This window comes from Penicillium pulvis, assembly GCF_028828015.1.
Source record: "Penicillium pulvis strain IBT 33274 chromosome Unknown scaffold_8_segment0_segment0, whole genome shotgun sequence".
NCBI lineage: Eukaryota > Fungi > Ascomycota > Eurotiomycetes > Eurotiales > Aspergillaceae > Penicillium > Penicillium pulvis.
Window position 1 is genome coordinate 1,024,024 of NW_026643080.1, and position 15,634 is coordinate 1,039,657.

Sequence of the window (15,634 nt, forward strand, 5' to 3'; positions counted from 1 at the left end):
ATCCTCGGAATCGAATGCTCTAGGCGCCGAGGGGCTTGAATTGGCCCCAAACCCGCATGATTTCTGCTGCACCGCTAAACCACTTTTGATAGTAGAATCCCTGTTAGCCCCCCCCCGAGTCATTTTACCCCTGTTCAACCCATGACGTGTCAAACAAAGGCAACAAATCAGAGAGGTTCAGGAAACGGGCTGGTTCTCAACTTCCTGCACCTTGGTCACGGTCCAGTCCTCTTCTGGTTGGTATATGCGGCTGAGCGTGGTTCCCTCCACAGAGATCCTAGCGCGTCAAAAGCGAGATGGCGTTAGCTGCGTGGGAAAGCTGCACCTGGCTCAACCCTGAAAATTATTCCCAAGAGCCAGTCCCTCTCCCAGAGTGCTTCCCGCTTAATCCCCCTGGCCAAGAAATTGACCAATATGATTCCGTCGCATGGTGACTTTACCGTCGGCTGGGTCACTGCGATCAGAAAAGAGTATACGGCAGCCCGACAAGTTTTAGACGAAGAATTCGAGACCACAAACTTCGTCCTTCCCAGGAGCGATCGCAACACCTACACCTACGGCCGCGTCGGAAGCCATTATGTCTTGATCACATGTCTCGAGAATGCGCAGTATGGCATCAATTCTGCATCCGATGCAGCCGATGATATGAGAAGCAGTTTTCCCATGATCCGGCTTTTGCTTGTAGTGGGAATCGCAGGAGGTATACCGACCCTCGCCAATGACATACGATTGGGTGATATCGTGATTGGCACTGAAATCATTCGCTACGTGGGGGCCGCGACCGATGAATTTGAGCATTCCAGCCATGTCGAGCCAGCGGGCCGGGCTCTTTTCACAGGCACACAAGGTCTTGCAGTTCAGCTAGATGAAGGCTTAGACCTATACAATTTGCTGGAGAAGACATTTACCAAAACCCAGAAAATTAAAGACGACTATCAAAAACCGCAAAACTCCATCGATCGTCTTTGGAAGGCTGATTACGAACACGACTCTTCCTGTGAATGTCTCTCTTCGCCCGATGAAACGAAACTCATACCTCGACCAAAACGCCCTGACTATGATCGCATCAAAGTACATTCTGGAAAAATTGGTTCAACAGACAAAACTACGAGTCATGCTAGTGTCAGAGATAATGTTGGGAAGAAGCTTGGCGTCCTATGCTCAAAGAAAGAGCCGGCTAGTGCGACAAATAAGTTTCCCTGTCTGCATATTCGAGGAATTTGCGACTACGCCGACTCGCACAATAGAGAGGGTTGGAAAGGATATGCTGCTGCATCTGCTTCAATATATGCCAAGCAGCTTCTACAAACGATCGCTCCTGAAGAAGTCTGGCGAATGAATATCTCAATTGATATAAATAACCTTCAACAATTTGTGGAGTATCTGGTCTATGAAGTCAGCCAGGCCACAAATATTTCAGCTCGACTTGCCGAGCAGAAAGTAAAATTGATGACCACGAGCCGTGCGCTTCGTGGAGTCAAAACAGGAGTAGAGCTTTTGGTGCAACTGTCACAAGAAGCAGTTACTGATAGCCAGCGACAGTCGATCGATGCTCAAATCATGAGAGATCGTTGGGAAGCCCTTGCAGCTAGCCAAGGAGACCTTAGGAGGGCGCTTGGTACACTCGGCGTGCATGTTAAGAACCTACAAAAGTCGGTCTCCACAAAGGATTCAAAATTAGAATGCGATCGACTACATCTACGCGTTCAGACGAGCGCTGCAGCTCTTCAGGATCTGAGCAATATGATCAAGCCATTTTTCAACAACGTAACAAATCTTCACGACCACGAAGATTTGACACCAAGTGATGTGGCAAGCATTGCTGCCTCGGAGAATAATCGGAAATCCAGCAACCTCACACAGCTGGGTGGAAGATTCAGCGATCTCAGTAGTAAGGCTTTTACAAGACCAGAGCGACACAGCTCAAAATTATCTATCAGCGAATCATCCGAATCGAAAGACACAGATGAGGCTGTCTTGTCTCCCGATCCATCCGTGCACAGAAAAGGACACAGATGGTCGAATGTGTTCCGGAAAGAAGACCATAAACAAGACGGGTCTCGTATCGAGTCAGAGGGCGAGAAACTGAAGGGTCTCGGAATGGGCTGGCGATATTCATTTCAGACAATGAAAGATAATATTTCACGGTCTGATGTATCCATCTTCCAAGAGAAACGATCCATGGAAAGACAAATAGAGAAGTCTTTCACGCCCAACTCTACCGACAAGACTACATCCAAGCATACGCCCAAAGAGCCCGTCCGATCGGATAGCCCCCATGAGTTGCCGGTAAGATCATTCTGAGAAATTCGAAACAAATTCCTGTGCTGACTTTGCTGTTCTCTTCTTCAGGGCAGAGCTAGCTTCGAAGGCTATTCCCCTCCGATGCCCTCGAGATCTCCTCCTGTTCCTCCTCGACCTCCATTATTCAGTCCAAACTCTAGTGGAAACTTCAGTTTTGGCTCGGTAGAGAATCTTCGAGACCTTGCGAACGATTGTGACGTATCAGAATTGGACTTCAACCCCCGCAAAGAAGCTTTCAAGAACTTTGATGACCGAGGAAGTTATCGATCCCCATCTCCCAGGCCTATGGTTAAGTAGTCCAAGGAGGCTGTGTTTGAACATAACGCAGGGTTAGTTGAATAGCACATTGACGGTGTTAGGTAAGATGCACTATCCGAAACTACAGAGCAGATATCATCGAGTATACACCCAGGTACTAGGAGTCCGACTCGCGGTGTTGAATTCGTACAATAGATAATTTATAATGCCATATCCACGTATTTTCCACTTGAATATGTGCTTCAAACCCGCAAATAACGCAAGATCACGCGACGGACATCAGTCCACCACAAATAAGCACTCTCAAACCGGGCATCCATGCAGAGATGCGGGGCATTATATACCTTACAGTCACATGATGAGGCTGAGGCTGACTGGGCTCGAGTACTTATTGACGCTTTGCCCGCCTAGAATTCTGAAATCAGATCTACCCCACTGCCGTATACCTTACAAAAGTACCGGTCTGTTTTGTGGCCTTATCAGAGCTCTGCGCTCCAGAGAACATCTCCGATTACACTGCGTCCATATCCACCTCAAATAGATCGGAACGCAAGTCTTCGAAATGTCTTCTTTAGATATTGAGTCGACGCCATTGCCTTTATCCACCGTGCCATTCCCGCGCGATCCGGATTTCGTTGATATTGGAGGCCTCGTCGGTCAAGTTCACTTCAGATGCTCTTCCCAAACAGAGCGTCCAGTGATATTTGTTGGCGCAGGTGGGACAGGGTTCGTCAAGAACTACCGAGGGTATCACTAAACCGCTAATACTGAGAAGCAAGTCCCATCTAGCTATCGAGTACTCATACCGAGTACGAGAGAAGTCACCCGATACATGGGTCCTGTGGATCAACTCACGTACTCCAGCTCGCTTCCAGCAAAGTTGCGCGGACCTTGCTAAACGTGTCAAGGCTCCTGGCTATAAGAATCCTGATGCGAACAAGTTCGGAATTCTGTGTGATTGGTTACAGAATGAGCAACCAGGAAGATGGATGCTTGTTTTGGATCACGTCGACAATGCCGATTTTTTTCACGAAGTAGGGCTTAGGGGACCTGGTTCCCTTTTTGACCTTCTTCGTCGTTGCCCAAATGGAGCTATTATTTTGACGACCCGGAGCTTCGAAATCGTGGAACAATTTGATAGACGTGGGGATCTAGTCCTGATCCATCCAATGAGGTCGATCTATGCTGAGACCTTGCTGGAGACAAAGCTAAAGCATCGGGCAACAAACACCGAGACAGTCGGCATGGCTCTTGAAGAACTTATGTTTCTGCAATTGGGAATTGTCATCGCAGCAGCTTATATCAACTACCGAGGGGCTACTTATTCCGTGGGGCGATATGTCGATGATTTGTGCAACAGCGAGTTCAGTGCACTTAGTCTTACCGATGCTGATCAACATCATGTGAACATGAGAGAGTGCCTAGTCATACCTTGTCAATTGGCAATCGAGTACATTCTCGAAATCAGACCATCTGCGGCAGCTCTTCTGTTTCTGGCAAGCTTCTTTGACGAACAAGGCATTCCCGAATACATCTTGCGAAATCAACCCGAGAATGAAGAGTTTGATAGAGATGATACTGAGGACACTTCAGATGCTTCATCCTTTACCATTGTGGATGGATTTGAGGATGATGTCGAGGTATTGAAGGATTTCTGTTTAATCGCCCCTGATACCACGGGAAGGACCTTTAAAATGCACAACCTTGTCCAATGGTCCACCAAAAAATGGCTCAAAGCTCACGGAGAGTTCGATCAATGGCAGCAAACTTTCCTTACTAGAATCAGCAAGGAATTCCCAACTCCTACCACAGAAACCTGGGAGACATGTCAACTACTTTTTCCCCACGTCCAGACAACAATAACAGACCATCCCAAGGGATGGCCGAACGAGTCATTTACGGAATGGATAACACTCATTCACAACGCTGCGTCATTTGCCTTCCGACAAGGTGATATCCCAGTTGCACAAGAGATGATGCAATTGGCATTGGAAGAACAAAATAGGCAAGTAAGCGCAAACGACCCGTCAATTCTCGCAACCAAAGACTTTATGAGTCAAATATACTACTCATCCGGTCACTGGCAAAGCGCAGAAGCCCTCAGCACAGAAATCCTAGCCGAAAGCAGAGGTATACTTGGACATGAGCACCCCGACACGCTACGCCGACAAGCAAAATTGCTCATGCTTTATATGAAACAAGGTCGATATGAAGATGCTGAAGCAGGCTACACCGAGCTTTCAGCAAGCTCAAAAAGAGTTCTGGGATCCCAAAACCCAGATACACTTGAATGCCTCAGCAATCTTGCCACGGCACTCGCAATGCAGGAAAAGTGGATTGCGGCAGAGATTGCGCTCCGCGAAGCAATCAATGGAAGTATCAACATCCTTGGTGAGGGAAATCCGACGACCCTCGAGCGGATGAAGAGTCTTGTAAAGGTCTTTCTGGCGTTCGGGCGCGCTCGAGCTCGGGAGGCGGAGGCACTACAGATCCGGGTCGTAGATATTTCCAGGGCGGTGTTTGGTCCCGAGCATGTTAATACGGTGGATAGTATGAATGATCTGATAGATATGCACTTGCGCTCGAACAAATGGGAGGCGGCTGAGGCGCTACAGCTACATGTGCTTGAGGTTCAGAGAAAGCTGCTCGGGGAAGATCATCCGACCATTTTGGCTAGTATGGACAATCTTGTTTTCCTTTGTCTTAAGCAGGAGAGGCTGCATGACGCTCAGTTCGTGCAGCAAAGCATCATAGAGATCTCGATGAGCAAGCTGGGTGCGGAGCATTATCTGACGCTGCGGGCTATGAGCAAACTAGATGAGATACGCAAGGACATCATTGAACTCGAGGAAAGAGACGCTCCGGAGGAGCTCGAGAGATGGTTATGATACAGAAGGGACAGGGAAACCCTCCAAGAATGATGACTGCTATGAGTGGGTTAGTTTGAGCGTTCTCTGATATTCGTGTGAGCTTGCCAGCGGGTTTCGGAATGGAATTCAATATAATTCTTGATATAATAAGCAAGGTGTATCTCTGCAAGTCTAACAAGACGCTCTTCTATAATGTATATGCGATAATTAGCGATTCAATCGTTGCCCGAAGGACTTTCCCGCTTGTTGAAAAGAGGCGCAACATGAGAACATAAGAGGGACAATATTAGTGGTTTATTTAGCCTTCCAGAACAACCAACCGAAGGCTGCAACAAGCTTCAATCCTGCCGCCATCCACAGCGCAGACTCCATACCACCGCTGCTGCGACTCAACCAGCCACCAATGATGGCACCAATAAGCAAGAACACCACACCCCCGATACGGCGATTGCGCTTGACATTCTCGGTCGGCTTCTGGAGAATCTTCACGTCAGACGCGATATCGAAGTAGACACTAGTAAGGACCACTGTCGGGATCTCATTGTATCCCAACGCGCGACTGCAAGTCATACCGCCAGCGGACTGGAAAGCCAGCAGTCCAATGGGGATGAGCTCCAGGAACAGGGGTCCACCATCCAGGGTTGAATCGTTCGAGGAGTGTGGGATGAGATCAGCTTGGATGAGAGCGACGGCAATGATGATCAGGGCAGTTTGTACGAGGAAGGACACGAAAAGGGTGCCGCGGCGGAGGGAGCCGACCGTGCGCATGGAGATGGAGAAGATCATTGCGCCGGTGAAGAAGGCGGTGATTGAGACAAGGGACTTGAGCCAACCCCATGGCTTGCTGGTTGGCTGGTTGGATGCGCCGAGGCCAAGGAAAATGGTGTTACCTGTTCGTAAGATTTAAAGTCAGTATGTGTTCCTGAGGGTCGTGTACTCGATGAATCATACCCGTCTGCATGCCCAGGAAGCAGGACCACGCATTGTACGCGCTACTGTCGCACAAGCCAGTCAAGAAACAGAGGAGCAAACAAACGAGGTCAGCATGGCTGGGGTTCAACTCTTGCTTCCATCGCCGTGTGATTGTTGACGTTTTGCGCATCTCTGGAGAGGGGCTAGCCTCCAGGTCCGGTGTCGGCGCCTCGGTTTGTTTCTCCATATCTGTCCGTGTGGGTGCGCGAGGCGAAATATTGTTGTGGAGATTACCGGAGAGGTTAAGACGACAGTAGAAGAAGAGAGAGGAACAGAAAAGAACAGAAAAGTAGGGAGAAGTCGCGGTAAAATGCAAATTTGAGTTGCCGCGGCGAACTAGACGAATTTCCCGCTCGATCACGACATTGGCTAGAAAACTCTTCTCCACTTATCCATAGGGCTGAACAGTGCGGAGTTTTGTCAGTTTTTTAATCCCTTCCTCTTTTATTAAAACTTAGATCTCCGTCGTTCCTGACTTGATGTGTCTCGCAAACCCCGGGAGAGACATCGGTCTTTATATAGATAACCACCTCCTAGCTTCCCACATTTTCCCCTCGTTCCTGGACTCGTGCAACGCAAGTGAACGTGAAACGGCCACAATCTAATGTGCCAAGAAGTGTCGAGGCGATCGCCCCGAGCCGGACTCACCGGAGGGATAAGCCTACATGTTGCACACGATAACAGTTCCGTTCGAGCGAAAGATAAAAGGGTGAAGGGAATCACAAAAGCACCATGCGCCAAGAATGTCTACCTAGAAGACTGCATCAACAATCACACCGGTAAGCCTAGGCTGGAGTTACTATATACCGTGGGGGTTGACCGCCAAGGTATGCTATGTTGCTGCAGAATGCATCTAAGCTGCTTCCGATACTACTGTAGCAATCTTGACCTCAACAACTTATTCGGCGTCCAAGGGGTTCATTTAGTGCCGGAAGAATAACACCGAAACTCGCACCGAAACTCGAATTCCCATGATTGTCCCTGAAGGAAATATAGAAGCGCTAAAGCACCTGTTGCAATCCTATGGAGATGCAGGCAACAGGTTACCAAACTTCTCAAGCGGTAGGCAATTGGCCCAGGCACTGGATCGGCACATATCTAGTATAATTCCAAGATTCTTGCACTTAAAGTGGGCCGCTCTTGCTTGCGACCCAGTCTTTCTTTACTGTGAACCAATTATGTTGCTCGATAAGGTCAATAGCCCTCGTCATGAGTTGGAATCCAGTTTATGGTAGCTTGGCTTGGGAAATTATCAGAGGATTCTTAACCGGAAGCTTCCAGTATTATCAAAAGACTTTCTTTGCTTCAAAACTTCAATACTCTTCCTGTTACACTTCCCTTGAATCCATCAAGCTGATCTCTATGGTGGAGAGCATTTCCGTGAACGGGTCCGCTATTCTATGGACCCTGGATCCTCTACTGCTCTGACCTGGCACATTTTTGCAATTCGCGCCGATCATCTTAGAGAAGTTTTCTTCTGACTGCCCTCTCTTTGATTCCCATGAATTAGCTCTCTTGGCATCACACCTCATACTAATCTGGGCCCGACGCCCGCCGATAATTAATGATGTCTACGCCTACATTCCAAACCACGAAGCCTCTTACGCGACTATTCAGCGCGACCAAATTTAAGCTGTTAGCCGTGTTTCTAGCACTAGCCACAATCCTTCTTTTCGCATCATATGGCTGGAAAAAAAGTCTCGATCATGATTTACCCTCATTGCCCGCGGAAAAGAAAGAACCAGAACCGGACTTTTGGAATTGGCAGACGATCACCCATTTTCAAAAGTATAAATCCAAGGGTCCGTTCACAGCGGACGATATCTGCGCCGACTTCCCTTCGAACATTCTTGAGCGCGTCCAGGTGGTGCTAAAAACCGGCGCGACGGAAAGCGCAGAACGCATCGATGCCTCTATGGACTCAGTGACGCACTGCATCTCCAACCTCCTTGTCGTCTCGGACCGTGCGACCGAGCTCCATGGACATCGCGTGCACGATGTTCTCGCCGATTTGGTACCCCTTGCCGATAAATTGAACCTCACCGACTTCAAAAAGTATGAAGCTTTACAAAACGGTGACAAGAATATTGATGGGCAGGATGGATGGCGACTAGATCGTTACAAATTCTTGCCTATGATCGAGCGTGCAAAGGAAGCGAATCCCACAGCTGAATGGTTTGTCTTCATCGAGACAGATACGTATCTCTTCTGGGATAATCTGTTCAGATTACTGGATCAGTACGATCCGACTGTACCCTTGTACTTCGGTTCGCCTTCGCCTGGCTTTTGGCTGGAAAACGAACAGAGAGTCTGGTTTGCATATGGCGGCTCTGGATTCGTTCTTTCTCGGGCGGCTGTCGAGAAACTAACAGAGCGTCAAACTGGAGATTACGGAGAATATCTCGAGCCTTCTGTCAGCGAACGATATATGGAAGTGGTGGATCGCGACTGCTGTGGAGACTCAGTACTTGGATTTGCACTCTATCAAAAAGGAATCAATATATCCGGACTGTGGCCCATGTTCAATGCGCACTCTTTACATGGGATTCCTTTCGATGCCAAGCACTGGTGTCAGCCCGTTATCAGCTTGCACAAGTCCTTGTTACCGGATATGACAGGATTGGCTAAGTGGGAGAGCAAGCGGGATAAAACAGTATGGCTGCCCGTTGTTTATGACATCAAAATTACGAATGCTGATCTTTTACATAGTACCCTATACTTTATTCCGACCTAACCGACTATCTTCAACTGGGAACATTGCCGGACAAAGTCGATTGGGACAACGGTGACTTTGGTGGGCATGTTGAGCCCCCGGAGTCTGCAGCGCATGGCTCACTGAGCGCGTGTAGGCAAGCATGCGAGGAGAGCGATTCGTGTCTCTCATTTACCTGGAATTCATCCGGGCAATGCGTGTTTGTTCGCTCAATACGTCTTGGGGCCGGAAAGAAGGTCCCGCCCAATGAACTTACGGCTGGGTGGGATAACTCTGGGATCCAGAGATGGCGCGAAAGCAATACATGCGAGGCGCCAATGTGGATGAAGCCCAGCATCAAGAGAATCTTTTAGAGCGTTCATATATTGTACAGTACTTAATACCCAATAGACGGAGATGGATGGATTAATATGATATAAATGAAGCCAGGTTTGAAAAAATAATCATGATATTGTTTGTACAGATGTAAATATGGACAAATATGCAATTCTATATGAGAAACCAAGGGGTATCAAGGACGCCGGCGCCCACTTAGACTTAGATCGGGAGATGGCCATTCTCATTACTCTCCTCATCATCTTTGGGCGTAACCAGCTGGTATAGTCCGCCCGTAGCCGCTCTACGGCGCCGTAAACGACGGAACACAGCGCAGTATAATCCACACAAAAGACAACCCAAAGAAAAGACCATAATGATCGTAACGCCCCACGGATGATCGGATGAGAAGCTTGCCTGGGGCGTTGAGCCTCGCGAAGCAACCTCCGTCCTGCCGATAACCTCACCCTTTGCATTAACAGCGGCAACACGGAAGTAGGAGGTAACGGCAGGCGTGAATGGAACCTCTGTCTCAAATCCAGAACGTGGAACCTCGTCAACAACGGAAAATGTCATGTTTGTGAGGTTGTCCCCATCCCAGGCTTCGAGAGCCCATGAAGCGACTTCAGTCGCTCCGTTCCAACTGACAAACACGCTGTCCCCTACCATCGCGGCATCGGGGAGAGTGTCTGGCATGCCGACCCAATTGTCCTTGAAGACTCGGTATGACATTGTCCGGCCAAACGTGAAGTAGGCCGAGGCGCCAAAGTGCGTGTTACAGACCACTTCACCATCGGCCGAGAATTCGGTAAACGCGGCACTGTGGCCCCATCCAATCAACACATTCCCGGTATCGAGTACCTGAACGTTACCCTGTGTAACGGCCATCATGTGCTGTGGGTGGTCGTATTTTGTCACGACCTTGGCTTCGCGCGCAGGGATATCCAACTCGAGCAGGAGACCTTGGCTAACCGCGGACAGGTCTTCGTTGTCGTTAGCCGCGTTATTTAACAGCGTTATCCGGTTAGGTCCGCGCCAGCGGGCGTCGTGCTGCCACTTGAAGCTGGTTGCGACACCATCGTCGTCGAATTCGTTGTATTTTCCGCCCAGGGTCCAGAGTACCTGGCCGCTCGAATCGATGCAGGTGACCGTGTGTGTGTGTCGCGCAGACACAAGGTAGTGGCCCTCGTCGTTCTTGTCCACGCTGTTCATGTGGAAATAATCATATCCGAGGGTACGTTCGTGACCCCTGTCGCCCAACGGTTCGTAACTGGTTTCCGGGGGTAGGTTTGCGACGATCGCCATTCGAAGAGTAGTTCGCCAGTCGCGATGTCAACTTCTTGCACGACACCTTCGTAAAGCCATCCGAGTTCGGGGCCTCCGACGGATGTCAAATCGGCAGGGATGGGTTCGTAAATGGTGAGGATCGCGGTGTCGTTGACTGTAAATTGGATATCATGTAGATCGCCCTGAAGAATGCCAACAGGGGATATAATGTATTTAGGGGTATAGGTCGAGTCCAGCTATGGTGCCAAGTCCAAAGATTAGCCCCTGCAGCCAATAAAACATTCAGGAAACGTCTTCCAATTCCATACCATATACCACGATCCGCGACCATGCCCGTCTTCTTCATCTCCCTGCCAGTATGTGACGTAATCTTCGCCCTTGTAGTGTTGGACTTTGAAATCCTGAGTAGTCCCCCAATTGTATTTTTTGTAGACAAGCTCGCCCTGAGCGTCGAGGATCATTGGCCCAGGGTGTTTGACGGAATCACCTCGTGGGGCGAGGAAGGTATATCGTTGGTCGCATTTTGCGCCGGCGGGAGAAATCTCAACAATCGGGGACTCCTCGTCGAAAGAGTGGTATGTTCGTGAAGGACCAAATCCATAAAATCCCAAATCATACCTGCTCAAGCCAAATCGGAATCTGAACCTAAGAATCTGTGGCAAGACAAAAAGGTAGAATAAAATAAAACCTCCGAGGGCCAGCAGAACCGCTGTAAATGAGCGACGAGATCCGAATTTGTGAGGTCGATCGCTGCGGCCAAGCCAAGAGCTCAAGCGCATGATGGCGGAGGAAGCCCGCATGAGCATTGGATCATTGCAGGTCCTCAACGACGACTTTCAGAGGGGGGAGTGGAATACCGAAAAGTGTCAAAAGGAGCGGAGAGAACACTAAATGGGACCACTACAGCAGATATATTCGCGACGCCACCCCTTCCATAACCTTGCCTCGCCGACTATCCGGGACAAACCCTCTCTCCCTTGCTGGGCCTCCCCGCAAGCAGAGATTCTCTAGCCCAAAACGTGGCGCACATCTTTCGGTGCGCACCCTGATTCGGCGTTCCATAGAAGGTTTTCCACCTGCCAAGGTTGGAGTGGAGTTTGTTTGGCGGGATTGCGTACTTGGACCAGCTACTCTTTACCCGGACGGGTTTATTTGGTTATCTGTGGATGTCCTCGACTGAACCAGTAATCAAGTTGACCAGTCAAAGGGGGCTGTGGGTCTCATTTCGCAGAGAGTCCCGTCACGACCCCAGGGACCGTAGCGCCATCGCCCACGCGTCCTCCGTTGCAACCGGCAGATGTGGCGCTTCGAAGTCTCAGATGTGGATTAGATTTGGCAATCTATGGCCAATCACGTTGGGACTTGGCAACGCCTGGCTGTCATAGATATCCGTGGGTTCGAGTCGTTAATGCCAAAAGAAGAAGAAAAAGAAAGTCATGAATGTCCAAATAAATGAGAGAGCAGGCTGCAGCCATTAGTGCTGGAAAATCCGTACAATTTCCAAGGTTTAATGTGGGAATAGGGGAGACTATTGTCCCCACCCCGAATTCCGTCTTGAACCCCAAAGCGGAGGGCGGTACGGAGTACGAGCGGAGCGACTAAAACGTAGTTCATAATTTATGAAATCTGCTTTCTAATGACCCCTTATGCCACTCTGGCGTACTGATACGCCATAGATTTAGACCAGTCAGATTGGATCTTTAGACCAGCATTTCGGGCGGGGGAGCCAGATTGGGATAAGCCCCAATGGACCTCGTCTCTGTTGAACTCGGCTATAGCGCTCCAATCCGTCTACTGATTCCGCAGGGTAAAAGTGGACTCCCAACGGAGGACATAACGGTGAATTGATTGTTGTCTTAGTCTATCCTACCGAGATGATGGCCCCGCAGGGTCACGAATCAACTTACCTTATTCGGTAAAATGGTCTAGCGCCACATCGCTCAGCCACTCTTCTGTCTCGGCACATAGTCCCTGACATACGTATTCGTGTGTGCGTATCATATAGCGGAGACCGCTATGTTTCTAGATTTTCTTGAAGCGGGGTCAACCTTTGCACTGGATGCTGCTGATTCGCCAATCAAATATATGTCTCTTCTTTGTTCCACATTTGTTTATTTTTGTCCATCTTGCCAGGTTGTGGAGCTGGTGGGAGGTTTATGGAAATTATGGTCCGTAGAGATCTGTCGCGCTGAATCCTGATATCTCAGGCATCAATCCCATCAAGCTAGCTAATTGACTGTTCAATAACAAGGCAATCTGTCTTAGAGTGTGCCGTTGATCTGGTAGAAAGTCCGTGCACATAACCCTTATTTACCCCTTATTATCAAATCCATTGTTCTATTTTCAGAATGCATTGAGTTCATTGTAGCACTTGCTGGCCACGAGCTTCTCTTGATCTGGGTATATTGCTAACATGGAAGAACCAAGCAAGAAGGAAAGAGAGAAGCAAGACCAAATTGCCTCTATTATGCCGGAGCAATAATCTCAACAGATTGCCAGAATTTGAACTTTTGCTTTTCTCCCGCAATCTCCAAAGAAAGCTTCCACTCCAGTGAGTGAGTGCGCTGGATGTTATATGTTGTGAAAGATGGCCCAATGCGGGTTCCTGTACAGCTTTCCAAAAGCAACATTCGATTTCCAGCTTTGATACCAAGTTCATGCAAAGTCAGCCCGAAAATATTGCCAATGTTTAACGGTGCGTTTCCTTTCCCGGTGGTAATGACCAGCGGCTCTTCGAGAGTTGTGAAGATGCGCTGCAGGCCCAACCCGAGCTTCGCGTGATATTGATTATCATGTACCGAGTTCGTAAAGTTCCCGGCTGCCAGAGAATGGGTCTTGACGTGCATGATTGCTTCAATATCCAAAATGCGGATAGTTTGCCCGACGTCTTTGATGCTGTCGCTTGTTTTCTCAAGATCGGGCATAATTTCTAATTGCAGAGGCATTGGGGTTGGGTCATCCAGTTGAATGGACGTCGGAACGGTGAAAAGGAGATCGAAGTAGAAAGTGGGCACCTTTGACGAGTAAAAGAACTTTTGCGCATGCTGCTTGAATGACAGATCTGCAGCTTCCATTCCTGAAAGCAGTCGGTGGGTGCAGACGAGCCTTGGTTGCTTGAGCATTTTTGGTATACCAGTAGTCTTTGCGACTGGGTGCCGGAGAGTGATCGGACAGACAGCTTCATACAATTTGTCATATCCTCCAGAGTGGTATTCCATTCGAGCCTTTAGATAGTATTCCACGCACTCGTATGAGCTAGTGTTACTCCATTGCGAACTTTCGGAGTAGAAGGACCCCGGCAGAATGTGGTGAGCAGGGTGGTCTGTGTTGAGTGGGATGAAGCTGCACTTCTGGCTATGGTTTTGTCTGCAGAATTCCGTAGGCTCATATGGAATATGGACAGAAAATGGCCAGCTCAGTGACTCATTACGCCCTTCGGCAAGATGCAAGGGTCCTTTGAAGATGACAGTCTCGTAGACGTCCACGAGCTGCCAGGTGTCAAGATTAAACGATTCACTATTCTGTTCCCGTAGCATGGTTATCTTAACCTTCATGCGGCCAGCAAAGGATAGACTTATGGAGGCATTGGGGGTCACGATTGGTAGCATTCGCACCAAGCTGCCGATGATGGTGTCGCCTGGTGCATAGGCCCATCCCGCTGGTGCGGCGAGGTCGAATGTAAAGGCTGAACTCCCAGTAGGACAGCGCGGTGGCATTTTTATTCTATTTCCTCGGAGTTTTGCTGATGAAAACGTTGGAAGCTGATTTCGCTTCTTGCGTCTAACATGGCTTTTATCAAGCCAATTATGAAGGGTGAAGGCCGTTTCCAATTTGCACCGCTTTGGATGAGGCTAAGGGCCGCCGCCACAAGCTTTGCTCAGCCTCACGCTAGCTATACAAAAAAGCCACATCATGGGGTCTGAACACAAAGTTCGGCGATATGGTGATTGGGAGCGTAAATGCAATTAGTCATTTTGATTCTGTAATGAACAATCGAGCTTGGTATTCTTGTACTTGAACAACAAGAATCTCTTAAGGTCGAAAGGTCGAAATGAAACTGTGAAAGGCTTTATGGAGCTTCCAGATGTCAAGAGATGGATGAAATTAGTGTGAGAATCGCCTGCGAAGAGATCATTTTATACAGACACTTTCAAGGATGATTGAATCTTAGCACTAAAATTATTCATGCTGTATCCATGGATGTCGATTGGTCCGACCACGACCGGCATTTCTGTGATCCTCAGCCCGTACACATGTTGTGGAGCTACCTGCACACCCAATCAAGCTTAATGATGGTCCTTTAGTGGATACCTGATTGTATTTCCCGCAGGTGTGCAGACATTCTGACTTATGTGCCATGGTGCTCAGGCTTTCCCTGGATGCCAGTATTTCGGTGGAGGGGGTTGAACAACCTGATGAACATATTATTGAATCCGAATTTGCGGACCGACTGTAAATTGCTATTCCATGCGGTCGCTTATGATCAACTACAATAAATGCGAGGCTTTCATATAATGTAATCAGATTGAAAGGAAGATGCATTAATTTCCAGTTAATAATCAAGAAACATTGGACGAACTATTAGAATTGACCCAGAAGCCCGCCCCGAAGTGGAGTTGTCTCAACCCATTTTTGGGCTTGTCCGCGTCTCAGGTCAGAACTTTGACGGACCACGTTGCGCGCATGGCGCATGTTGTATACCAACAGATCGCGCTTTTCTTTTTTATGCATTTTCAAAAATGCACATGTGATTTCCTACTGATGTGTATCTCTGAGATTACAAAGAGTGGTGATCAGCCTGCGTTCGTTCCGTGAGTTGGCTCGGCGGCGCCACCCGAAATCCCATGGTTGTTCTTGGTGGATCAAAGGCCATACAATGGTCTATCGAGCTTCGAGTTTAGTTGGCCGAGACTTG

General features: G+C 48.7%; 6 protein-coding genes across 6 annotated transcripts; 3 read left to right on the forward strand and 3 right to left on the reverse strand.

Moving 5' to 3' along the window:
- Window positions 1-414: 414 nt before the first annotated feature.
- Window positions 415-2,304, forward strand: N7503_009786 (uncharacterized protein; the record flags this gene model as incomplete). Its single annotated transcript, XM_057069332.1, has 1 exon — window positions 415-2,304. One exon carries the CDS (start codon window positions 415-417, stop codon window positions 2,302-2,304), a length of 1,890 nt encoding a protein of 629 aa, XP_056915943.1.
- An 820-nt stretch (window positions 2,305-3,124) lies between these two features.
- On the forward strand, window positions 3,125-5,450 carry N7503_009787 (uncharacterized protein; the record flags this gene model as incomplete). The annotated part of the gene is made up of 2 exons (XM_057069333.1): window positions 3,125-3,288; window positions 3,338-5,450. 2 exons carry the CDS (start codon window positions 3,125-3,127, stop codon window positions 5,448-5,450), a joined length of 2,277 nt encoding a protein of 758 aa, XP_056915944.1.
- Window positions 5,451-5,726: 276 nt separating this feature from the next.
- On the reverse strand, window positions 5,727-6,591 carry N7503_009788 (YoaK family protein; the record flags this gene model as incomplete). Its single annotated transcript, XM_057069334.1, has 2 exons — window positions 5,727-6,322; window positions 6,384-6,591. 2 exons carry the CDS (start codon window positions 6,589-6,591, stop codon window positions 5,727-5,729), a joined length of 804 nt encoding a protein of 267 aa, XP_056915945.1.
- A 1,377-nt stretch (window positions 6,592-7,968) lies between these two features.
- N7503_009789 (glycosyltransferase family 31 protein) lies at window positions 7,969-9,470 on the forward strand (the record flags this gene model as incomplete). The annotated part of the gene is made up of 2 exons (XM_057069335.1): window positions 7,969-9,057; window positions 9,114-9,470. 2 exons carry the CDS (start codon window positions 7,969-7,971, stop codon window positions 9,468-9,470), a joined length of 1,446 nt encoding a protein of 481 aa, XP_056915946.1.
- A 184-nt stretch (window positions 9,471-9,654) lies between these two features.
- On the reverse strand, window positions 9,655-11,550 carry N7503_009790 (arylsulfotransferase family protein; the record flags this gene model as incomplete). The annotated part of the gene is made up of 3 exons (XM_057069336.1): window positions 11,028-11,550; window positions 10,729-10,955; window positions 9,655-10,702 (listed from the first exon to the last, which is right to left on the reverse strand). The coding sequence occupies exons 1-3, from the start codon at window positions 11,523-11,525 to the stop codon at window positions 9,655-9,657; spliced, it is 1,773 nt and encodes a 590-aa protein (XP_056915947.1). The 5' UTR covers window positions 11,526-11,550.
- Window positions 11,551-13,184: 1,634 nt separating this feature from the next.
- On the reverse strand, window positions 13,185-14,435 carry N7503_009791 (uncharacterized protein; the record flags this gene model as incomplete). Its single annotated transcript, XM_057069337.1, has 1 exon — window positions 13,185-14,435. One exon carries the CDS (start codon window positions 14,433-14,435, stop codon window positions 13,185-13,187), a length of 1,251 nt encoding a protein of 416 aa, XP_056915948.1.
- Between the last annotated feature and the right edge of the window lie 1,199 nt (window positions 14,436-15,634).